This window comes from Vipera ursinii, assembly GCF_947247035.1.
Source record: "Vipera ursinii genome assembly, chromosome: 2".
Classification (NCBI taxonomy): Eukaryota; Metazoa; Chordata; class Lepidosauria; order Squamata; family Viperidae; genus Vipera; species Vipera ursinii.
Genome location: NC_139513.1, coordinates 24,465,560 through 24,491,830, shown reverse-complemented (window position 1 = coordinate 24,491,830; position 26,271 = coordinate 24,465,560). Strand labels below are relative to the sequence as shown.

The window sequence follows — 26,271 nt, the reverse complement described above, 5'->3', positions numbered from 1 at the left end:
ATTCTATTCTATTCTATTCTATCCTATCCTATCCTATCCTATCCTATCCTATCCTATCCTATTCTATTCTGTAAGACTGAAATAAAATTATGCTATTCAAAAATGTCAAATTACCCTTTTCAAATATCGATGTTTATTTCTTGCATATTTACTCAATACTGAGTAATTTTTATGCAGTTATTTTATGTTAGTGTCATTTAATAGCATTCAAAGGAATCAATGCCTGCTCTCCCAAAATTAGGCATTGTCAATGTCATTTTGTAAAAAAAAAACATGTTTAATTAGATGTGTTCTATTCATGGGGAAGATAGAAGTATATTGATAGTCAGAACTGAAGAATCTTCTTGGATGAGAAACAAAACATTTTCAAGGAAAAACAAAAAAGTCCAGTTGACTCTTGAAAAAAGCATCTTTGGGACAACCATGACCTGGATGACTGAGAATCTCCATAGACATATTTTGGTAGTAGCAACTCAGATATCAGACTTTCTTAGGCACCAAATAAAAAATGTGTTAGTCATCCTGGCAGTTTAACACATTATATTAGATATTTTATATTTCTTAATATTTATAGTTTATTGAGCTTGAAGCTACACAAATTAAAACTTTTAAGTTAAAAACTGCTCCATTAATTTTTGTGTAATATTGGCATCACTGATAAAATACAGAATACAGATATTTCAGTTATCTTCTCCCTGTGAGCAGATTTTAAACTAATTCATTAACATATGCTAATCTGTGATTTAATCAAGTTTACTTGATAAACTGTAATTGTCAAAATACCGATTAGAAAACAGCAGCTGAGTTCACACAAAAAGCTAAGTCAGGCAGAACATGCAAAAGACTTTTAGTAGGGCAATATTGGAAGAAGGAAGAACTGCCGACTATAGAAGAATGGACTTTAAAATTTTCCAACTTGGCGGAAATGGCAAAGATCTCAGCGTACTTGAAAGACCATTCACAACAGAGATATATTGTGGAGTGGAAAAAATCGATTGATTATATTCAGAAAAGATATGGGACTAAAAAGCTTCATCTAGCATTTGAATAAGTATTGATGTGATATTTATATTGCTTGTAGTTATTTTATAAGAGTTAAAGTGCGATAGATTTAATAGTTTATTGTTGTTTGCATAAGGTAGATTATGATTGTTTGTATTTTTATACCCTGTATTTAGCTCTGGGAAGTCGGGGAGGGGGGAGGGGGAAGGGAGGGAGGTGTTGGGGAGAGGGTTGGGAGGGGTTTTGTTTGGTTAAAAATAAAATGTATTGTAAAACTTTTCAATAAAAAAAAACTAAGTCAGGCTAAGTTGCTTTACTGTATGTTTTCCTGTCAAAAATGGATCTGACTTTATGAATCATCTCAAACTGTGGTATAAGTTGTCCTCTGTAGAAAGTGGGATAAAATGCTGTTTTTAAAACGCAGATGTATGTCCAATGTCATGCAATCTTCTCTACTATTTATGCAGAATGTGTGAAATATTAGAAAATATTTTAGTGCTAATTTACTTAAGAATAAGCTCCACTGACTGCAGTAAAGGACAGAGGATTATGCACTTATGTGTCAACCATGTACCCATGATCCTAAATACACAGGGATAATATTGAGCTGTTAGATTACAACTCCATGCAACTTACTATTCTTGAAAAAATGTCCTTTTACATTGCAGGACCAATCTCATTGAGGACAAAATCGGAGGAGGGTGAGATTTGCGATACGGAGAACAATACTATAAAACACATCCTATTTTCTCCCTAGTGAGGCAGAAGGAGTCTGCCCTTTTTCAAGTTCCGTCACAACTCTCGCCGTCCAATAGTGACGTAAACTAACTGGCTGAATATTAAGCGCGACGTGCCTCCTCTTTCCTTACATCTGGGAGAGAAAATTAGTAGAAGGCGGTGGAACCCGCAAACTTCTAAACCTCACGTACCCTTCAAAAACAAGCGAACAGACAGCGACGATATCAAAGGCTATTTTTTTTTGAAAACGGCGCGAAAACTATCGGTTGTCGGATACGCTGAGGAGAAGTGGACCTGAATGAAAACTGACTCTGCGAGGTCCTCTCCCTACGGTGAAACGGCTAAAAACAGAGAAGAGCAGCGGCGTTCTATGCCGTTACGTCAGACCGAGGGCTGCATATATTTCCATCTCCTCGCCCAACAGTCTTCAGTACGGGCTTTCGGTGCCAAGTGTGCATTCGTGTCTCCGTTTGAGAATGGTTCACGAAAAGCGGCAGGGAACGCCTGCTGAAACTTCTACCGCAGGTACGTCGACGAAGGAGACGGAGAAAAAGAAACGTGTTTCGGTCTCTCTCTCGCAGTTGATTCTTCAAGCTTTAGAAGACTGCAATTCCCGAAAAGGCATCTCGCTGGCTGCTCTCAAAAAGTCCCTGATCGAAGCTGGGTATAACCTGACGAAGAACAACCTCCGCCTCAAAAGGGAGCTGCGCAATCTGGTCTCCAATGGGGTGCTGATCCGTGTCACCGGCAGTGGTGTTTCTGGCTCTTTCAAGTTCGGCAAGAATCAACTGCCGAAGCCGAAAAAAGCAGCGGTCAAAACGGCCAAGGGGAAAAAGGAGCCGAAAAAGGCCCGAAAGAAACAACCGGCAGTTCATAAACCTAAAGGTCTCCAAGGCCATAAGCCTTCCAACTCTGGAAGGAAACGGCAGGTGAACAAACGTCCTGCAGGGAAAGCTCGTTAACGAGGTTCTCGCTTTGGTTGAACTACGCAAAACTACAAAAGGCTCTTTTAAGAGCCACTCCGGAATCGCTGAAAGAGCTAGTGGCATTTTCGTATCAGGTCTTTACCAGAGAGTAAACGACTCCCCTTTTGAATGGTCTCGGGTTAATAATACATTAGTGTACTGGGGGGGGGGATCGAGGTGTGTGGTTTTTTTTTAAAAAAATACTAGCATTTGATTGTGTAAAGGAAGTTTGTGTCAAATGATAATTACGGTTCTTTCCTTTTTCCCCCCAGAAGCCTCGTTTTTTTCTTATATATAATATTGCCAGGTAAATAGATGAAGGATTTCATGATTAAAGTATAAGTCAAGCAAGTTAAATAGGACTTGTAATACAGGAATGGAACCTACTAGCATTTGATTGTGTAAAGGAAGTTTGTGTTAAATGATAATTACAGTTCTTTCCTTTTTTCCCCCAGAAGCCTCATTTTTTTCTTATATATAATATTGCCAGGTAAATAGATGAAGGATTTCATGATTAAAGTATATAAGTCAAGCAAGTTAAATAGGACTTGTAATACAGGAATGGAACCTACTAGCATTTGATTGTGTAAAGGAAGTTTGTGTTAAATGATAATTACAGTTCTTTCCTTTTTTCCCCCAGAAGCCTCATTTTTTTCTTATATATAATATTGCCAGGTAAATAGATGAAGGATTTCATGATTAAAGTATAAGTCAAGCAAGTTAAATAGGACTTGTAATACAGGAATGGAACCTACTAGCATTTGATTGTGTAAAGGAAGTTTGTGTCAAATGATAATTACGGTTCTTTCCTTTTTTCCCCCAGAAGCCTCGTTTTTTTTCTTATATATAATATTGCCAGGTAAATAGATGAAGGATTTCATGATTAAAGTATAAGTCAAGCAAGATAAAATGTTAGTCAAGTGAAATTTTTCTCAATATCAAAGGGAAAATAAACAACTCCCGTTTTGAATGTCTCGGGTTAATAATACATTAGTGTACTCAGAGGGGGGGAAATCGAGGTGTTGTTTTTTTAAAAAAAAATACTAGCATTTGATTGTGTAAAGGAAGTTTGTGTCAAATGATAATTACGGTTCTTTCCTTTTTTCCCCCAGAAGCCTCGTTTTTTTTCTTATATATAATATCGCCAGGTAAATAGATGAAGGATTTCATGATTAAAGTATGTAAGTCAAGCAAGTTAAATAGGACTTGTAATACAGGAATGGAACCTAAAAGCCATAGTTGTTGGCTGATTAATCAGGTAGATTAAATATTAATTTGCAGTGAGTAATGGGTTTGCTAGCAGCAAAGCTTATTTTTATGACAATATTAATGTTTGAAAAAATGTTAGTTGAGTGAAATTTTTCTCACTCAATATCAAAGGGAAAAATAACTTGGTTTCACTGTTCTTTCTAAATCAAGAGTTCTTATTTCAATGATTTTGGTAATAAAGTTAAGGATAGTTTATTCCTTTAAAATACATTATTTTTGGGTCGTTCATGTTTTGTATAGGTTGCTTTGTTTAGATCCCTGTTAAAGACTATGAAATAATGAAAATGGATTAGAGAGCAAACAAAATGATATTAGTATATTTGAGGCACTTTATTCCAATATTCCCCTACTGACTCCTTCTTCTATCAGAAGTTTAAAAATTTGCAACCCTTTTAACACATGGTAGGATTTAGTTTCAAAACTTTTGAAGATACCTTTTTGCAGATGGAGGCTAAGAATGTAACTAGGGTAAACTATGCGAAAGGATTCTCAATAACGCAGCTTAAAATATTTTAAGTTTACAACAGTGTCAAAATAAAAAGGAGAGCCGCTATTGGCAGAAATCTTAAGAAATATGGGCAAAAATCGATTTGCTCAGGCAGCATAAAAATCAATTCTATCCACTTTCAGATTGGCGGGACGGCTTTTTATTATCTACTCCAGGGGTCTTCAAACTCGGCCCTTTTATGACTCATGGACTTCAACTCCCAGAATTCCTCAGCCAGGCACACTGGCTGAGGAATTCTGGGAGTTGAAGTCCGTGAGTCATAAAAGGGCCGAGTTTGAAGACCCCTGATCTACTCAGAAAGCGAAAATGCCTAATCAAAACCCACAAATCATAACCATAATTAAGCAACTTTATTATCCCCTCGTCAGTTATTGAATCACGGCTCTAAAAAGAACCTTTATGCCTTTTAGCGCTCGGGGCTGAAGCCATCGCTCTCTCTTGGCCAAAGCGGGTATTTGATTTTGTCACACTTCCAGGCCGTCCAACTCCCAGGGCCGTTTTGGCGTTGACATGCTTGCTTGCTTAGGTCCGATGTGGGCGGCGACGGCGGCGGCGAGAACTCCCGCTGTGGCAGGAAAATGAAGATCTGCACGTAGCTGGAGGTTGTAGTTTATTCGACGAATCTTCCTTGTCCCGGGCTGCTTTCTCTGATGGCTCTTAAAATTCCAAACCTGGCGCTCCTCTTCCGATTCACTTGGTACGGTGGTCCCTTTCCGGAACTGGTTTTCTCTCGCTGCCCCACAAAAACTACCACGGCTGCCAATCTAGACGGTGCCAACTTTACGCGCCCATTTTTTTCCCCGCCAATTTTCACCACTTCCAGGCGAAACAGCTCTCCTTCCTACAACTAACGGCGCGATGCAAAAAATAAATAAATAAATAAAGCTTCCTTAAATGTCATTGGTTAAAGCCTTCTGAAGGGGGAAACTTTTATCCAATAAGAAGCAAGCCCCATTTATTGTTTCTGAGACGAAGAGTTTAAATTACCCAACGAATGAAGGCGAATGTGCGTGTCCTAGGATAATTTTTATTTATTTTTATTTATTTTAATTCCATTTATATCCCGCCCTTCTCCGAAGACTCAGGGCGGCTTACAAGCTTAGCAGTAGCCTTCATTCTATGTATATGCCTGCTTGTTAGGGCTTTCACACACACCCCTAAGCGGCATTATTACAAAATCAGCTTAATTGCCCCCCAACAATCTGGGTCCTCATTTTACCTACCTCGGAAGGATGGAAGGCTGAGTCAACCTTGAGCCTGGTGGGACGCGAACCTGCACTAATTGCAGGCAGCTGGTGTTACTTAAGGAGGCATTAGCCCACTGCTCCACCAAGGCTCTTATAATTAAAATAAGGCATTCTCTACAACATAAAATTTAAAATATAACACGCAAGACTAAAATACCTACAAGTGAAACAAATCTTGCCCAGAAACATTCATTGCATTCTGACAGGCTGCCATGAGGTCCGCAAGTGTACAATGGGGAGGGACACAAAGGGCAGGCCTACATATATGTGTTGTTGCAGGATCCAGTCTGGCTTGGTTACCGACCCAGATTAGATCCTGTAAATTACTCAGTTTACCATATCAAAGGTTAAAAAACAGATAATTCTGTATTCCATGGAAGATTTGGTCATACCCAAAACACCTGCTTGGGCAGCAAGGCAAAGTAGTGAGGCTGCCCCCCCCCCTTCGCTCTTTTCGCCGGGACTTAAAAACCTGGTTGTTCGAATTGTCTGGCCTGGACTGAGGGATTTTAAATTTTAAAGTATTTAATTAAATTATATGAAATTAATTTTAAAATTTTAATTTTTATTGTTATTAGGAATTGTGGGCTTTATTAATTTAATTCTATTTTATTCTTTTTTGTATTGTTTTAATTGCCCTGTGAACCACCCTGAGTCCTTCGGGAATAGGGCGGTATATAAATTCAACAAACAAACAAATAAATAAATAAATAAAGAAGACAAAATTTGTTTTAAACCAGAATAAAGGTGGTGTGATGTCACATCAGAACAAATACCATTCCTTAAAACCATTCTCTCTCTAATTCAAAATCCCAAAGGTGCTTTTTCAAAAGGCAACTGGACTTTCTTTGTTTTCCTTGAAAACATTCACTTCTCATCCAAGAAGCTTCTTCAGTTGTGACTCAAAACTGAACAGACAAACATGACCTGGATGACTAAGAATCTCCGTAGACATCTAATTCAAAATAATTCCACAAGCCCACTGTTAACCCTATACCAGAAAAGCATTTTTATTCCCCCCCCACTTCCTATCGAGCAAGATCTTTTCATCTGAGTCATTCTCAGGAACAGAGGAAAATGAATGTACCACGAAAATTCTGGGAGTTAAGTGTCCACATCTGGAAGTTGCAAAGGTTGAAATACAAAGGATTGTCACTTCAGTCAGCTATATTATGTATTATAAAAATGGTTTGGATTTAGTAAACAAAAAGTGGTTTAGTATATTGTATTCAATCATTATAACTACGAACCAGGGTTTATGAATTAGTATCATTCAAACCCAAGAAACCATGATTTATTTAATAAACCGCAATTAAATATTGACTCATGAAATCTCTTTCCAGCAGCACAATCAGGAATTTTTCCCCAGAGAAATTTAGGATCTTCTTTGTTGTTCCACATTGAGATACATTATTTTCTTCCAAGATTTCTTTCTCACAATATTTCTCTTTCTCTCTCTCTCTCTCTCTCTCTCTCTCTCTCTCTCTCTCTCTCTCTCTCTCTCTCTCTCTCTCTCTCTTCCATTTGGTTTTTCTAAATCTTTCCTTGGACCTCCCCTCACTCATGACCCAATTTTCCTGCTTCCTTGTCCCATCCAGTTTTCCCCCATGAAGCATCCCACTGAACAAATAGTTACAGGATCCATATTTTTCTGCTCTCCTGGGTTTCTCTGAGGGGATGACTTCAAAGATCTTGGCTTGAAGATATGTAACTTTCTTCTCTAACAATGTCCTATCAAACAACTTGACCCAGCATTTGTAACTGTACACACCTGCCTCCCACATACGTTTGATGGTAAAGCAAATGACAACACATTTGAATGACCCTCTAAAAAAGAACCTACTTCCATGCCTCCTCTTTAAAACTGCCCCCCACTTCTGCCACAGAATAAATTCATGAGTCACCAGCATTATTCAGTGTTTTAAGTTTCTGCTGGAGCCCTTGCCTCCTGGTGCCGTCTCCATTGCAGGTTGCCCAGTTTGGGTAGAGCCCTTAGAACGACTGCAATTTTTCAGGCTCATCACACAAGCAGAATTTGTTGAGATGATAATACTCCATAGGGCTTGCCAGGATAGCACAATGGGTTAAATTTCTGCCTTTCAGAGCAGTGGAAATTCTGGAATGGAGGGTTATGGTGATGACCTATAAAGCCCTAAATGACATGGGTCCGGATTATTTACGGGAGCACCTTCTGCCGGCGTCAACTGCCCATCGTCCTGTGCGCTCCCACAGAGAGGGTCTCCTCAGGGTGCCGTTGGCCAGGGAATGCCGGCTGGCAGCCCCCAGGGGGAGAGCATTCTCTGTGGGTGCGCCCGCCCTCTGGAATCAGCTTCCTATTGAGCTCCGGATGGCTCCTGACCTTCGTTCTTTTCACCGCGACCTGAAAACCTGGTTATTTGAGCTTGCCAGCCTGGACTAAGGGATTGGGATTTTAAATTTTAGAATTTGTCTTGTTGGGGCTAACTTTAATTTACTTTTTAACTTTGTATACCATGTTTTAATTGCCCTGTACACCGCCCTGAGTCCTTTGGGAGAGGGGTGGTATATAAATCCAATAAAATAAATAAATAAATAAATTCAGGAACAAAGTTGAAAGACAGTGAGTGAGGACTGGTTGGCTGGCAGTCTCAGAATTTTGCCACTATGACTGAAGAGCCTGTGAATTCAACATCATTGTATTTGTGGATGATGATGATGATGATGTGCAAGAACTGTGGGTTTGGTTTAAGGCTGCCAGGAATATTGTAATTTACAGAGAGAATTCACATCTCTATGGCAGAGCAAAACATTCCAAGTGGAACAGAAGAATTCAAGTAGCTAGACTAGGCTAAATGAAATACAGATTTTAAAACACTTTTGTAGGCCACTTTGTATGTCTCCCAAATTATACAGACCCTAGCTTGTACTTCTGAAATAAGAGCTGTGGTGATGCAGTGGTTAGAATGCAGTATTACAGGCTAATTCTATTGATTGCCACCTTCCAGCAGTTTGAGTCTCACCGGCTCAAGGTTGACTCAGCCTTCCGTCCTTCTGAGGTCAGTAAAATGAGGACCTAGACTGTTGGGGGCAATATGCTGGCTCTGCTTAGAGAGGGCTGTAAAGCACCTTGAAGCGGTATATAAAATGAAGTGCTATTGCTATGGCCAGGGCTTTTTTCCTCCTAGAACGCTCAGAACGGAGTTCCGGCACCTTTTTTGGATGGAACCTTGTAGGGTAGGCAAGGTGGGTTGTATGACATGTGTGAGTTCCGGCACCTTTTTCTTTTACAAAAAAAGCACTGGCTATGGCTATGAAATCATCCATTATGAATGGAACCTGAGGCCTTAGTTACCTTTATTGAATGTTTTGTGGTTCTAATAGATACAAGGAAGACATCTACTTTTAAGGCCTCCATCCTCAAGGTTTAGTTCTGTTATCTTCTCAGGACTTTTTCTGAATTGGATGAGATCCTCCTTGGTGGGTGAAATGCAGCTCTGATCCGGCGACGGCTTCGTCGTTTAGCAGAGTAGATCTTCACCTTTCTACAGTGGGTGTTTTGCTTTGCAAGGAGGTTGTCCTTGTAGTATGGGCTGACTTGCACTTTTACTGGAGGAGGAAGCCCTCTCTTGGAAGGCCTGCATCTTTTAGGAGCTCTTTCGTCAAGAGAACTTTGGGGTGTCTTAAAAAAAGATGCAGCTGTATTCTTGCAGTTTCTGCTGGATCTCCTTAAAACAGAAGCAGATCCCTGATTGGAGTGGTGTGATTCTCGAGAATTAGAATTACTTTTGCTACCAGCAGAACTTGATTTTTTAGCAGCAGAAAGGGCTCGTTGACAGAGATTTGGTGTTCTTTCCACAGATTTACTTGGGCTGATGGATCGCCTTGACGGCTTTTGTCCTGCCTTTAATTTCTGATGGGATCTCTTGGGCTTTCTTCTAATTCTTCCAGCCTTCCAGCTCAAACTCTTTGCTTCTTCAGTTTTTCCCTTCGTCTTTTCGGAAGCAGACACCCCTGCCTTCTTTATCCTTGCAGCTTTCTCCAAGTTTCTGGATATTTTGGCAATCTTTTCCTGGTACTTTCTGACTACAAAAAAACTTGAGCCATTGCCACATGTCATACGCACCAGGGCACCTTTGGACACCAAGGACTGGAGCTTTCTCTTGATTCTAGGATAGTGCCTCCTCACATCGTACCCCTTTGTGCCGAGCACTTCCTTCAGCTCTGCAAAGGTGAGGCCATTGTGTGACTTACAGGATGCAATTGCTTCAATAATAAGCCCTGAGATGCTGGGCAGGGAATCAATGGATTTCCAAGGAATCCAGCTTTTTTTATTTTGCAATGAGCTTGCTACCATCAGGGTCTTTGTGGTGAAATTAGCAGCTTCTTTTTTCCTTTGACCAGTCTCCTTTCTTCTAGGAACTGGTGCCTGCATTCCTATGGGCATCATGTTCTCCTGGGTCATCATCTTTCTCATGGGACTTGTGCCTGTCAGCCTGCCGTTACTTTGTGCCAAGCCTCTGCTGAGACAGAATCTTGTACTTGGTGTCTTAGCTATATGTATAGCAAAATCTGACACAATGGAAGTACTCCATCCGGCTTCTGTTCCTAGCAACCAATCACAATGCTTCCTTCTATCCCTGAGAACTCACCTTTCATAAACATTCCCCACCCACCCCCACATACTGTAAGTAGTTTAGACATGGACACTCTTCTCTATATGCCTCTGTATAACAGGAGAAAGCTTTTCTTTTTAAGTGATGGCTTTTAGTTGATCATGTGAACGAATGAAGAGCATGAAGTTTTCCTGTTAATCATGGGAGGGAGGGTTGCACCATAGGTATAGATTTGGCCTATTAGGCTACACACTTTCAGTAGAAGCAATGTTACCCAAAGCACAGCAGAGGATCAATAGTAAGACAAAGAAACGAAAGGTCTAAGGCAGACATGTCAAACACAAGGCCCGGGGGCCGGATCCGGCCCGCAAAGTGGTTTCATGTGGCCCGTGAAGCCATCCTGGAAACAGTGAGGGAATGGCCCCCACTGCCTTGGCCCTGGCCCAGAGACCCTCCTTCTGCCAGAGACCCTCAGATCTGTCCCACTCCTGCCCAGGCCCCCATAGGCACCCTTGATGTGAACGATGTAGAGCTGGCCATGCCCATCCAGTAGGCCTTACTCACTCTAGCCACGCCTACCCACCCTGGCCATACCCACCTGGCCCCCTGAGGGCAAACGCAATGCTGATGCGGCCCTCAATTAAATTGAGTTTGACACCCCTGGTCTAAGGCAAGAAAAGGAAACATAGCTAAAACTAGTTTTTGGTTTGTCCCTTCAAGTCATTCTTGACTGCTGGTGTGCGCTTGGTCCACTCCCTGGAGGTTTTTTGGCAAGATTTCTGGAAATGGCTTATCCTGTTTTCCTTAGCTTCCTGTTTCCAAGGGCTAAGAGAGGACTGGCCCAAGATCACCAAGCTGGGTTCATGCCTAAGTTTCTTGTCTGGTGCCTTAACCACTAGACCAGGAGTCTTCAAACTTGGCCCTTTTATGACTTGTGGACTTCAACTCCCAGAATTCCTCAGCCAGTGTGGCTGCTGAGGAATTCTGGGAGTTGAAGTCCACAAGTCATAAAAGGGCCAAGTTTGAAGACCCCTGCACTAGACCAAACTGGATCTCTGAAACCAGTTTATGCCAACACAGTTCATGATACTTCTTCATATCTTTCTATTCTTGCAAACCATCCTCGCTTCTTCCATGTTGATATGTGGATTCATTCCTTATCCTTTAAAAAAAGAACTTCTCAACTGTCTTCCTGAAGATCTCATCAGTTCTGTCTTCATCTTCACCATCCTTCAAATGCATTTTTTTCTTCCTCATACACACACACACACACACACTCACACACTCACTATATGACTGATATATTAAGATTTTATCAACTGATTCATTTGTTAGCTTCATTTTTTTAAAATTTCATTCAGTCGTGTTCAAAATTTTGTTCAGTTGTTCAGTTTTGCCAATTCTGGCAAAATTTCAGAAACTCTGAGACTGTGAATCCTAGTCTGGCCTTAGGAACAAAGCCAGCTGGGTGACCTTGGACCAGTTCCTCTTTCTTATCCTTAGGAAGGAGGCAATGTAAGACCATTTCTGAAATCTTGCCAAGAAAACTTCAACCCAATTAGGCTTCCCTTGCTTAGACAATAAGAGTTGTACTGTTCCAAACACAAAGATGACAAACATCAAGCTATATTTTTGCTACCTGAATTTCAGCACTGTGTCTGCTTTAATCGGGATATAACGGTGGACTGATTAGTGCTTAGTGCAAACTAATCTAGAAATTACCCAGAGTAATTTTATAACATGGCTGAGGCTGCAAAGTGACATAAACTACCTTATCAGGGTAAATTAGGTTCTGTCTTTGAGTCATCAAGGAGAATCACTTTGGTTGTGGAGAATACTGGGCTTCTTTAAGGTGAATCAAAGCTACTCTGCGTATTATTTAGGCTCACTTCCAGACTTACTAGGGTAATGAAATGTTTTGATTGCCCTGGGTGATGACTTGGGTCAAGAAACATACAAAACTAGTAAGAGTCTGTCTCAGGGGTAGGCAACCTTGGCTCTTTTATGACTCGTGGACTTCAACTCCCAGAATTCCTGAGCCAGCATGGCTGGCTGAGGAATTCTGGGAGTTGAAGTCCACGAGTCATAAAAGAGCCAAGGTTGCCCACCCCTGGTCTAGCTAGAAGCTTACTTGTTTTTGGAGGGTAACCATAAATTGGAAGCAAATCATATTTAAATGATGAAAGTAATAAAATTGAGACTTTATTAGGAGTACTGTACTGTACATATACAATTCCTTTTGTTAAAATGATCAAACAGATTTGGTATATTACTGGGACAACCTTTAATATGACCTCACATAATTCCCTTCAAGGAATCTTTATGCCTGGAAGGGGAAAAGTCTGCAATATTTACGTTGTTTATATAAAGAAGTGCAAAGCGTATGGCAACAAACACAAGTCTGGAATTTAAATGCTGTTGGCAGTTTGGGGACGGGGAGGGATATTCACATATGATACAGGTAGTCCTGGACTTACAACCACAACTGAACCCCAATTTTCTGTTATTAAGCAAGTCAGCTGTTAAGTGAGTTTTGTCTGATTTAACGATCTTTCCAGACACGGCTGTTAAGTGAATCACTGCAGTTGTTAAGTTAGTAACACAGGCTGTTAAGTGAATCTGGCTTCCCCACTGATTTTATTTCTCAGAAAGTCACAAAAGCTGATCACGTGACCCTGGGCACTGCAACCGTCATAAATATGAGGCCGCTGTCAAGTGACTGTTTTTTGATCACATGACCTTGAGCACGCTGCAATAGTCATACGTGTGAAAAGTGGCCATAAGTTTTTTTGTTGTTTTTTTTCCCAGTTCCCTAGTAACTTCAGCGGTCACTAAACCAACGGTTGTAAGTTCAGCTCTACCTGTACATGATTATCTTCCCAAAGCCAGAGATTATTAAACGCTTGAACAGGCATTGCAAAGGTTGCGTAGAGAGAAGTCCTTGTTTTAATCAAGAACTGTAACTTCTTAAAGAAGTGAGAGTGAAACATTGCGCCCTAAAAAGAAAAAGGGTAAAACTTCCTCCCCACTGAAATTGGCCGTGAGGGTAGTGAGGTTACCATTGAGTCTAAATATCACATTTCCCTCATCGTAATCCAGAAACACAGTTGCGTTTCCAAAGATTCGGACAGGATCAGTTTCCAGGTGCCGAAGCCACCAGAGACCCCTTTGCCAAATCCGTTCTTCAGGGAGAAGCCTGAGAAATCTTTTTCTCTTCACAGACTTCCCGGCTAACCCAACAGCCCATTCCCTTTGTATGCCATACTTCACTTCGAAGAAATGTTTCCCTGATCGGAACCCAGGAGACCCCAGCACACAGGGGCTGCTGCTGAATCTCTCTGGATTGTCTGGCACATCTTGGGGGACACCTACATTTTTCACAGTCTTCTTGTTTGGTGACACAACCAGTGATTTGAATGCTGTGTTTGAGTCAAACGTCACATCAGCTGCAAGGAGAAAGATGGAACGTCAGAAGGCAAACCAAATTCTGAGTTGGCAACATCACTGAAAACGTTATTATTCACCCACCCTCAAGTTGGAGAGCTAGGAAAGGCCACAAAGAATCCCGCTTCATCTTCCATGTCTGCATTCTTCATATAAGCCCAAGATTTTTTAAATAGTGCTTTATATAGAGATATACTGTAGTGCAATAAAGGTTGACCGTTTTTCCAATGATATTGAAAAACTCTGCTCCCCTAAAACAAGTCAAAAGTTAAGTGATAGGTAAGAGGGGCACTGTGGTGTTGAAGGAAAAGTCTTCATCAGGGTTCAGTCCAAGCCAGGAATAAACAACATGGCGACTGCTTTAGAAAGAAGGTTGCAGTTTATTGAAAAGGAGAACCAGACAGGAAGATGGCTCTGGAAGAAAGAGCACATGTAGGGAGTGAGTTTTTATACCCTCTGGGGCTCTTGAGGTTGTTTCCTGTTCCTGTTTGAGGCTTAGTATTTCCTGTGTCATGTACTTTGACCTGAGTCTGAGTGTGCCCCTTTGGCATCTGTGGGTTAATCCTATTATGTCCTGTCTTAGAAATTGGGTGGGGTATGTAGATTTTTTTAAAAAAATTCCATTTATATCCCGCCCTTCTCCGAAGACTCAGGGCGGCTTACAAGCTTAGCAGTAGCCTTCATTCTATGTATATCCCTGCTTATTAGCGCTTTCACACCCCCCCAAGCGGCATTATTACATAGTCAGCTTATTGCCCCCAACAATCTGGCTCCTCATTTTACCTACCTCGGAAGGATGGAAGGCTGAGTCAACCTTGAGCCTGGTGGGATGCGAACTTGCACTAATTGCAGGCAGCTGGTGTTACTTAAGGAGGCATTAGCCCACTGCTCCACCAAGATTTTAGGTGTCTTTGTCTTCTTAATCTTCTAGCTTCAACTTTCCTGAATGGATTATTAATCTGCATTTCTACAGAGCTGGTTTCTGCTTGTGGGAGGGAGACTTTGGTCTATTAAGAAAAAAAACTGGGCATGCTTTTCTGCCTCTTTAAGAGCCTTTGAGGAAATATATTTTTCTGCCCTTTTAATTTTTCCTTCTCTGGGGGGCTGACTTTCCACAGTGGCTTTTTAGAAAACAAAATCCCTCACACTCGCCTCCCCAAAACTCACACTCATGAATAACAGAATAATGTATGCCTGGTGTGTAATGTATAATAGTGTATGTTTAGTCACACACACATATGTGTGTGATATGAGATGTGGTGGCGCAGTGGGTAGAATCGAGTATTGCAGGTGAACTCTGCCCACAGCCTGGAGTTCCAGTCTCACTGGCTCAAGGTTGACTCAGCCTTCCGTCCTTCTGAGGTCAGTAAAATGAGGACCCAGATTGTTGGGGGAGGCAATATGCTGACTCTGGAACCGCTTAGAGAGGGCTGTAAAGCACTGTGAAGCGGTATATAATATTGTTATTGCTATTGCTATGACACAACAAGTGCTGTGATCTTCAGTTCTCCAATATGGTTCATTTTTACCACTAGCCTTGTTTTTTTACAAGTCATTGATTACAGGCAGCTGGTTTTCAAGAACCATTGTCAAAAAAGATTCTGACCGCTCAAAAAGCACATTTGGGCTGCCTATAGTTCTGGAGTCACTGTTGCACTGTTTCCTGTATCTGCTAGCCCACTTAAGAAACTATTCTGCAGTCCAACTATCAGAGGTTGAGAAACGCTGCTCTAAGATGTCAAAGCCTAGCAGATCTTATGCATCTCAAGGCCCCATTTGAGTCTGCTTATTTATTATTAGACTTCTAATACCACCCATCTCACCAAGGTGACTCTAGGCCAGAGGCCCCCAACCTTTTGGGCACCAGGGACCAATTCCATGGAGAGAGGTTTTTCCGTGGACCAGAGGGGGCGTGGTTTCCCCTGCTGCTTGCATCTTGCAGATGGGGGTTTGCTTGTTTGTGCGGACTGGTTGCTAGCATGCTGCGGCCTAATACTAGTCCACGGAGTGGGGGTTGAGGACCCATGCTCTAGGCAACATATGGTGTCAGAATAAAAGAAAATGCCCTCACAGCTCAAGCGGGCTTAAAGTTGCCTCTTTTATAGATTACTGGGAATGAAAGTAAAATCATGGGAATACAGTACAAAAAAATGTTTCTGGGACAGGTTTGGACTATAGTTAGGTGCAAGCAGGGAAAGCCAATGTTTGTTAGTTAAATTTTACATGACTTTGTTCTCTCTTCCCTCCACGATAGATAGATAGATAGATAGATAGATAGATAGATAGATAGATAGATAGATAGATAGATAGATAGATAGATAGACAGACACACAGACAGACAGACAGACAGACAGACAGACAGACAGACAGACAGACAGACTTACTTATTTATTTGATTTCTATAGCCGCCCATCTCAACAAGTGACTCTGATGTTAGAAGTGCCCTTGTTGGATCATACAAAGGAGGCCAGGGAATATCTAGCGATCCAACTTAATTGCAATGAGATTGTCTGGCATTATTGTTCACCTGACCCAACTGATCTTGGAGAAGGACATCTACCTTTCTTCTCAACTAAGATGCTTTAAAGTCCAGCAATACTTACCCTCCCCACCCTCGCCGCCGCCCACCAATCTTATTTAACCTATCTCTTACCTTTGTGCCAATTCCCAGGGGGTAAAGCTAGAGCTTTTCCACCATTTTCTTGGTTAGCAAAAAAGCATAGTGTGAACAGGAGTATGTAACAGAGTCCTAAATGTGGACAAAGCACAAAGGCAAGAATATGTAAGGCATTTTTATATTGTCTTACAGATGATTAAGTTTGGTTTACAGAAAAAAACTGGGTGTAATTTAGCACTTGTTGTCACATGCAGTGTGCAGATAGTCCTCAACTTACCATGGGTTCTGAAAAAGCTACTTACGAGATGGATTTGAAGTTTCAGCATTAAGATTCATATCCCCGCTCAGATCCACAACCCTGCCTGTGGTCATATGAGTGCATTTTGAGTGCTGGACAACCAGTCTGAATTTATGAACTTTTGCCATGTCCCGTGGTCACGTGACCACAATTTATGGCATTTTTAACAAAAACCAGCATGTACTTCCAGGTTCCAGCAAAAAGCTCCCCTTAACAAACAATGGGTTTGCTTAACAACCATGGCATTTGGTTGGGCAACCATGAAGTTCTTATTAAAACCACCACATATACCTTATGATTGCTGCAAAAAAGGTTGCAAAATTGAGTATAGTCATGTGACGATCCACTTCATGACCATCAGGTCTTACAATTGAAATTGTGAGCTCAATTATGGGCAGGATTACCTGTAATATCTTGCATGTATTGGAAATGTTCTGACTTTTGTTCCCTGGTTAGCCAAATACATTATTCTGTTTGGTTTGTTTGGAAAAGATATTTGGAGAAGGCTGACTGGCTGATAAATACACAGAGGGATGTATTTCCTTTTCCTTTCTAAGATAAATCCGTCTCTTCCAGCAATCTACAGGGATTAAAAGGTAAAGGTTCCCCCGCACATGCGTGCTAGTCGTTTCCGACTCTAGGGGCCGGTGCTCATCTCCGTTTCATAGCCGAAGAGCCAGCGCTTGTCCGAGGACGTCTCCGTGGTCATGTGGCCGGCATGACTAGACGCCAAAGGTGCACGGAATGCTGTTACCTTCCCACCGGAGTGGTCCCTATTTTTCTACTTGCATTTTTATGTGCTTTAGAACTGCTAGGTTGGCAGAAGCTGGGATGAGTAACAGGCGCTCACTCTGTTACGCGGCACTCGGGATTCGACCCGCCAAACTGCCGACCTTCTGATCGACAAGCTCAGCGTCCTAACCCACTGAGCCACCGCGTCCCTGTTCTACAGGGATTAAGCCTTCGCTAATACATGAACAAAATATGACAAAAAGTATATGACTCAGTGATGACCAAAGCAGAAAAAAATGTTTTGCTACATATAAAAGCATTATCTTTATATTTTTATCCCACCAGACAGGGGAAAAGTGTGCATCATATGATCAAAGGGGCACCCTGGAGTTTATTTTTGCACAAAAGTGAGCTGAAAGTGTTGATACAGCAAAAGCAAACCACAACCAGGGTATTTTTTTTTCTTTACCTGTGAGCTTCCACAGAACTTTCTTTCTTTGGAGGAAGTTCAGACTAAATTGGAATCCATCAGAAGGAGACATGACTGTTATAAACTCTAGTTTCCTACAAAAGGAAGAGAAAAAATAAGTACTGTAAATGATAACACGGATTTAGGACTAGTTCAAGTGAATCCAGAGCATGCCATACAATGTCATCATTTTTTATTCTAAAGTTTTGCTGTGAGTGATTAATAATAATAATAATAATAATAATAATAATAATAATAATAATAATAATAATAATAATAATAATAATAATATAATGTTGGAAAGGACCTTGGAGGTCATCTAGTCCAACCCCCTGCTCAGGCAGGAAACAAATGGCTGTCCAGTCTCTTCTTAAAGACTTCCAGTGTTGGAGCAGTTCATTTTGACACAGTTCATTCTCAGATTTGGCAGATGACCAATAAACAAAATTTTGAAGACTTTTGTGAATTACAAAAGGATTGAAATCCAAAACTGTCCTTCTGTTTTGCAATGAGTTGGTTGAACACTTAAGAAACGTTTCAGGAAGGATTGCAGCACAGGTTTTCATAGCAGGTCATGCAAAGTGTTGCACAATTCCACACAACAGCTTCACGTTCCCAATTCCACTATCCCAACTTGTTGATGACTACTGCTTCTACAAATAGTTCTCAACTTACAACCACAACTGGGATCGGAATTTCAGTCACTAAGCAATGCAGTTGCTAAGCAAATCATCATGTGACTGGACCCAATTTTATGATCAGTTTTATGATCAGAGAAGGGTGAGGGGTGACATGATAGCAGTGTTCCAATATCTCAGGGGCTACCACAAAGAAGAGGGAGCCAAGCTATTCTCCAAAGCACCTGAAAGCAGGACAAGAAGCAACGGATGGAAACTAGTCAAGGAGAGAAGCAACCTAGAACTAAGGAGAAACTTCCTGACAGTTAGAACAATTAACCAGTGGAACAACCTGCCTCCAGAGGTGGTGAATGCTCCAACACTGGAGGTTATTAAGAAGAGACTGGACAGCCATTTGCCTGAAATGGTATAAGGTTTCCTGCCTGAGCAGGGGGTTGGACTAGATGACCTCCAAGGTCCCTTCCAACTTTATCATCATCATCATCATCATCATCATCATCATCATCATCATCATTATTATTATTACTACTACTACTACTACTACTGTGGTCATTAAGTACTGTAAATCTCCTCGGTTTTTAAGCAAATTATATGGCCATTAAATGAATCACACAATCATTAGGCAAATTTGGCTTCCCCAATTGACTTTGCTTGTCAGCAGCTGGCTGAGAAGATTGCAAATCACAGTCATGTGACTGCAGGACACTGCAAGCTCTTAAATGCAAGCTGGTTGCCAAATGCCCAAATTTCAATTACATGACCACAGGGATGGTGTGGCAGTCATAGCTTCAAGTATGGGTCAGGTCACTTTTTTTAGTTCTGGCATAACTTCAAACCATTGTTAAATGAATCGTTGTAAGTTGAGATCTACCTTTATTCGGATTTTCTCTTGAATAATTTTTCCTTCGGGAGATAAGATAAAACTATTATGCAGGATCATGCCTGAAAACGACCTGGCATGTACAGTGGGACAAAAAAGTATTTAGTCATCCACCAATTGTGCAAGTTCTCCCACTTAAAAAGATGAGAGAGTCCTGTAATTTTCATCATAGGTATACCTCAACTATGAGAGACAAAATGGGGGGGAAAGAATCCAGGACATCACATTGTAGGATTTCTAATGAATTTATTTGCAAATTATGGTGGAAAATAAATATTTGGTCAATAACAAAAGTTCATCTCAATACTTTGTTATATACCCTTTGTTGGCAATGACAGAGGTCAAACGTTTTCTGTAAGTCTTCACAAGGTTTGCACACACTGTTACTGGTGTTTTGGCCCATTCCTCCATGCAGATCTCCTCTAGAGCAGTGATGTTTTGGGGCTGTCGCTGGGCAACACGGACTTTCAACTCCCTCCAAAGGTTTTCTATGGGGTTGAGATCTGGCTAGGCAACTCCAGGACCTTGAAATGCTTCTTACGAAGCCACTCCTTCGTTGCCCGGGCGGTGTGTTTGGGATCATTGTCATGCTGAAAGACCGAGCCACGTTTCATCTTCAATGCCCTTGCTGATGGAAGGAGGTTTTCACTCAAAATCTCACGATACATGGCCCCATTCATTCTTTCCTTTACACGGATCAGTCGTGTTAGATGTTTTTGTGCCAGCCATGGCAGTTCCTTAAAAGGTCACCAGATGGGAGCAAAGAGGCACCTTTGCTCCCACTAGTGGGTCAGGGGTCTCCGGCCCCTGCAGCCCCATTGGAGAGAGTTAATGGCCCTCCGGCCCCCTCACTCTCATTGGTAAGGGGGGGCCGGGGACCCCCATAAAAACCTCTGCACAGGGGCTGCTCTTCAGCTCTTGTTCTAGCTCCCTTTGGGACTGATCCATGGGCTCAATCCAGGCATGGGTGCCTCCATGCCAGGGAACTCTTCCTCTCTGCTTTATATCTAAATAAAGCTTCACCTGATTGCATCCCTGCATGCTGCCTTTTGCTTGGAAGCGCCTCAACGAGCCATTGGTCTTGTGAGGTGTCTCACAAGTCGTCCTGGTCCCTTTGCAGAAAAACAGCCCCAAAGCATGATGTTTCCACCCCCATGCTTCACAGTAGGTATGGTGTTCTTTGGATGCAACTCAGCATTCTTTCTCCTCCAAACACGACGAGTTGAGTTTTTACCAAAAAGTTCTACTTTGGTTTCATCTGACCATATGACATTCTCCCAATCCTGTTCTGGATCATCCAAATGCTCTCTAGCAAACTTCAGACGGGCCCGGACATGTACTGGCTTAAGCAGGGGGACACGTCTGGCACTGCAGGATGTGAGTCCCTGGCAGCGTAGTGTGTTACTGATGGTAGCCTTTGTTACTTTGGTCCCAGCTCTCTGCAGGTCATTCACTAGGTCCCCCCGTGTGGTTCTGGGATTTTTGCTCACCGTTCTTGTTGTCATTTTGACCCCACGGGGTGAGATCTTGCGTGGAGCCCCAGAACGAGGGAGATTCCTGTATCAGTGGTCTTGTATGTCTTCCATTTTCTAATAATTGCTCCCACAGTTGATTTCTTCACACCAAGCTGCTTGCCTATTGCAAATTCAGTCTTCCCAGCATGGTGCAGGTCTACAATTTTGTTTCTGGTGTCCTTTGACAGCTCTTTGGTCTTGGCCATAGTGGAGTTTGGAGTGTGACTGTTTGAGGTTGTGGACTGGTGTCTTTTTTTTTTATTAAAGAGTTTTACAGAAACAAAATTTTACAATATATCCCCAAATCCCCCCCCAAACCACCCACTTCCCCCCCACACTTCCCAGAGCTAAATACAGGATTATAGTTATAATAATCATATTCTAAATAAGAATTATCCATAATATACAATTAACCAAATTCATAATGTGCTTTAACTCCCCTTTAACATAGATACATACAAAGTACTAACACTAAAATAACAATATCCCTCTAAAATCTACTCACAAGCTAAATGGAACTTTTTAGTCCCATATTTGTTCTGAATATAATTTATCCATCTCCTCCAAACTGAAATATATCTTTCCTGTGAATGATCTTTCAAATAAGCAGAAATCTTAGACATTTCTGCAAGATTCGAAACTTTAAACACCCATTCTTCTATAGTGGGCAAACTATCCTTCTTCCAATATTGTCCCACCAGTAACCGTGCTGCTGTTATCATATTCAACATCAAATTAGTTTCTTTAACTACAGTAATTTAAAATCTTACCTTCTTTTCGGTTGTGAGCCTGGGGACTGTGAGTTCTCTGGATCAAATGATGCCAGCCCCTTAACCGAAGTCTCTTAAATACTTTCTCTCAAGGATATGGTTTCCTGTTTCTCCTTATTTCAAAAGTGCAAACTGAACCATATAGCCTGTTCTGCAGCATTTTTCAGTTGGGCATACTGTACAGAGGGAAGTGGGGACCAGATGCCGGCTAACTGATCAGAGCTGTTAGATGTTGCAAATCCAGGAGATGTCACATCCCCACCTCAGGTTTCATAATCTTGAACACAAATTTAGCTCACAGGAAATAATTAAGAGTTCTGTGGCCCTTAAAGACTACTACCTACTTTTTTTAGTCTTTAAGATGCCCTAAAATACTGCTAAGCTTGTAAGCCGCCCTGAGTCTTCGGAGAAGGGCGGGATATAAATGGAATTAAAAAAATAAATCTTGTTTTTATCTTGAATAACAGAAGGTAGTTCATTCAGCTTGTCATTCAGCTTGTAGTATCTAATAATAATATTTTTGCATATTCCACATTTCTCTATGGTGGCTCTCTGGATGCCTTTAGAAGACAAAGTACTAAGATTTGAGATACTTTATATCTATCTGTCTGTCTGTCTATCATCTATCTATCTATCTATCCATCCATCCATCCATCCATCCATCCATCCATCCATCCATCCATCCATCCATCTCCTTCTCCAACCTGATGTTCTCACTATATGTTGGATAATATCTCCCATTTTTCTTCAACCAAACCAATTGTCCACAATGACTGAGGTTGGTGGGAGGAAGAAAAACAAAGTGGGGATTTAAGTGTTCTAGTTATAGTTTCTGCATTCTTTAGCTACTTTTAATTCCCCCCCCCACTTATTCCCAAATGAGTTTTCTTTATCCTAGACTTCTCTGATTGCTGCTCACATTGGGCTGCATCTGCAAAAGAAGTGGTTGAAACCTGGAAGTCCCGACGCATCTGGAAACAGCCAACCTGGGAAAGACTGTTGCTTACATACATGCATATAACGCAACCCTTTTTTGTTGTGTCTTCTTATCACTCTCAACTCCTGATCAGGACAAGCTCATTTTCTTGGCAAATTTTTCAGAAGTGGCTTGCCAGTACCTTCTTCCTAGGGCTGAGAAAGAGGGACCCATCCAGAGTCACCCAGCTGGCTGCCATTCAGTTGAAGATGCTTTAGTCCAGCAACTTTAGTTACTGCCCCAAACTGGCTTAAATTGACTACAGATTGTCCTCAACTTACAACCACAACGGAGCCCCAAATTTCTATTGCTAAGTGAGTTTTGCCCCATTTTATGACCTGTTTTGCTACACTTGTTAAGCAAATGTGGTTGCTAGTAAGTTAGCAAGATGGTTGCTAAGTGAATCTGGCTATTGACTTTGCTTGTCAAAAGATTGCAAAAAGTATTCATATGACCGTCATAAATACATGGCAACTGTCATAAATATATGGCAATTACCAAGCATCCAAATTTTGATCCTATGCCCATGGGGCTGCTTCAACAGTTGTAAGTGTGAGCAATGGTCATAAATAACTTTATTTCAGTTATTTTGAAACTTTGAAGGTCACTAAACAAAAGGTTGAAAGTCTACTTGTATTGTGATAAAGTGACATGATAGCTATGTTCCAGTATCTCAGGGGCTGCCACAAAGAAGAGGGAGTCAAGCTATTCTCCAAAGCACCTGAAGGCAGGACAAAGAAGCAAAGGATGGAAACCAATCAAGGAGAGAAGCAACCTAGAACTAAGGAGAAACTTCCTGACAGTTAGAACAATTAACCGGTGGAACAACCTGCCTCCAGAAGGGGTGAATGCTCCAACACTGGAAGTTTTTAAGAAGAGACTGGACAGCCATTTGTCTGAAATAATATAGGGTTTCCTGCCTGAGCAGGGGGTTGGACTAGATGACCTCCAAGGTCCCTTCCAATATTATTATTGTTGTTGTTGTTGTTATGTCCAGTAGAATTGTCCTTCAGTTCAAAACTTTAAAAGAGAATTTCCAGTTGGTTCCCATTCAGAAAACATACCAAGCGTCTTGGCTATTTATTCAGTAATTAGTTTAGGAAACAACATTGTATGCAACAGCCAAAACACCAATTATCAGCCGTATTCTCTAGCCATGAAGCAAGCAAGAATAATCATTAACAGCGAACAATACTTGTTTGGAGGGTGTGTACTCATTCGGTTTAAAGAACTCAGAGCTTTACCCGTCAGCTCTTTGGAAAGACGGGAAAGCCGAAAAGGGTGACATGTACCTCCAACTTCCATAGGAAACAATTGGATACCATTCTGAGTTGCCATGTTAAAATCCTGTACCCTATTAGCAGAATTGTGCAGGAAAATGATTCAGGCAGCATGTTGTTGTCATCGCCATCATCATCATCTATATTACAATCTATTGTAGTCTAAGACACTGTTTCTCAAGCTTGGCAATTTCTAGTTGCATAGATATTAACTGCCAGAATTCCCCAACCATAATGGTCTTTGCTGAGAATGAAATCTGCAGATATGGAAATTGTCCAGATTGAAACTCTGATTTGGAGTACAGATCTATTCTGGAGAATCAACAACTATAGGACTCAGGAGAAGTCTGTCCGAGAAAATGGTTATGACTGATAAACACTTGGTTGATTGATTGATGTTTGTTTCCCTTCTACATCTTTATCCTTTCTCCTCTCCTTGAGGTGGCACTCATAGAGCCTTGCAAGCTACAATGCTGTGTTCATCTGGATCCCCTACAACAAGTGTTGCAATAGAATAGAATAGAATAGAATAGAATAGAATAGAATAGAATAGAATAGAATAGAATAGAATAGAATAGAATAGAATAGAATAGAATAGAATAGAATAGAATAGAGCTGGAAGGGACCATGGAGGTCTTCTAGTCCAGCCCCCTGCTCAAGCAGGAGAACCTATACCAGGGGTGTCAAACTCAATTTCATTGAGGGCCGCATCAGCATTGCGGTTGCCCTCAGGGGGCCGGGTGGGTATGGCCAGGGTGGGCGTGGCTAGAGTACGTATGGCCTACTGGGTGGGTGTGGCCAGCTCTACATCATTCGCCTCAAGGACGCCTATGGGGGCCTGGGCAGGAGTGGGACAGATCTGAGGGTCCCTGGCAGAAGGAGGGTCTCTGGGCCAGGGCCAAGGCAGAGGGGGCCGTTCCCTCACTGTTTCCAGGATGGCTTCGCGGGCCACATGAAACCACTTTGCGGGCCGGATCCGGCCCCCGGGCCTTGTGTTTGACATGTCTGACCTATACCATTTCAGACAGGTGAATGTCCAGTCTCCTCTTTTAAGTGATGGAGCACTCACAATTTCTGGGGGGTAAGCTGTTCCACTGGTTGATTGTCCTCACTGTCAGGAAGTTTCTGCTTAACTCCAGGTTGCTTCTCTCTTTGGTCAGTTTCCAACCATTGTTTCTTGTCCTTCCTTATTATGTACTCCACAGTGAGTTATCAATTCTGCCAACGTAGGGAGAGAGACTGCTGAGAAATAATGCATGATCCTAGATAGGACATAGCCCAAACTGGTCCTTATCTAAATTGGCATCCTGAAGAGGAGCAGCAGTGTGTGTGTGTGTGTGTGTGTGTGTGTGTGTGTGTGTGTGTGTGTGTGTATGTATGTATTGCATAGCTAACCAGAGGGAGTGTGACAAATTCCTATTTTTTTCTGCCTGGCACACTTGTGCCCCCTAAATAGGAAGACCAAGAATCCTGATTAAAAACCCGGGACTTTTCTTTCACTACTGTCATGTATGAATGACAAAAGTGACTTATGGTCATGTGTTGTCACGTTGCCAGTATCCTCTGATACTGCCGACCATGAGACACTCATCCCCATCTTCTGAAAACAACCAACAAAGTTGGAATAACTGAGTTGGTGGCATGTTGCAAGTGCCATACCAGGGAGTGATGAAAGTCAATAAAAAGAGTTGTTAAAAACTTCATGCACCTGGAAAGCAATCCAGTTCCTTCCACAGCTTCCTTATAAACTCCCCTGGGCCTTTTCTGAAAAAAAATTATTATATAAAATGAAACAACCTGGTAAAAGAAAAGTTGAATTCTAGCTATTAATGGCTTTAGGGATGTAGTCAATTCAACAGATGTTTCAGGAGCTCTATGGCAAGATATCCTAGAGAGTAAAAACAGGGCATATGTGTTTATATAAATGTTTCAATTTATTATATAAAAACAGGATCTATTTCTGTATTTACCTATTTATATAGAGCCAGTTTGATTAGTGCAGGGATCTTCAAACTTGGCAACTTTTAAGACTAGTGGACTTCAACTCCTTCAGCTTTGCTGGCTGAGGAATTCTGGGAGTTGAAGTCCACAAGTCTTAAAGTTGCCAAGTTTGAAGACCCCTGGTCTAGTGGTTAATGCGCTAAAGTAGAGGACCACGAGTTCTAGTTCTGCCTCAGCCGTGACAGCCAGCTGGGTGACTTTGGTCCAGTTATTCTCTGTCAACCCAACCTACCTTACAGGGTTGTTGTTGTGGGGACAATAGGAGGAGGAAGGTGGATTGAATATGTTCAGCACCTTATTTGTAAAAATAATAAAGGTGGGATACAAATAA

General features: G+C 41.5%; 1 protein-coding gene across 1 annotated transcript; it reads right to left on the bottom strand.

Moving 5' to 3' along the window:
• Positions 1–12,498: 12,498 nt before the first annotated feature.
• On the bottom strand, positions 12,499–21,713 carry LOC310636340 (ohanin-like protein). The gene is made up of 4 exons (XM_083356089.1): positions 21,684–21,713; positions 17,882–17,976; positions 16,419–16,514; positions 12,499–13,767 (listed from the first exon to the last, which is right to left on the bottom strand). Exons 2-4 carry the CDS (start codon positions 17,952–17,954, stop codon positions 13,289–13,291), a joined length of 648 nt encoding a protein of 215 aa, XP_083212215.1. The 5' UTR covers positions 17,955–17,976; positions 21,684–21,713; the 3' UTR covers positions 12,499–13,288.
• Positions 21,714–26,271: the final 4,558 nt, after the last annotated feature.

Bases quoted from the DNA above. Each gene is read 5' to 3' on its own strand.
- LOC310636340 (XM_083356089.1), bottom strand. From the start codon at position 17,954: ATGTCTCCTTCTGATGGATTCCAATTTAGTCTGAACTTCCTCCAAAGA. The intron at 16,515-17,881 runs GTAAAGAAAAAA...GTCCACATTTAG, and splicing joins AGTTCTGTGGAAGCTCACAG to GACTCTGTTACATACTCCTG. The intron at 13,768-16,418 runs GTAAGAGATAGG...TTCTCCTTGCAG, and splicing joins CCCTGGGAATTGGCACAAAG to CTGATGTGACGTTTGACTCA.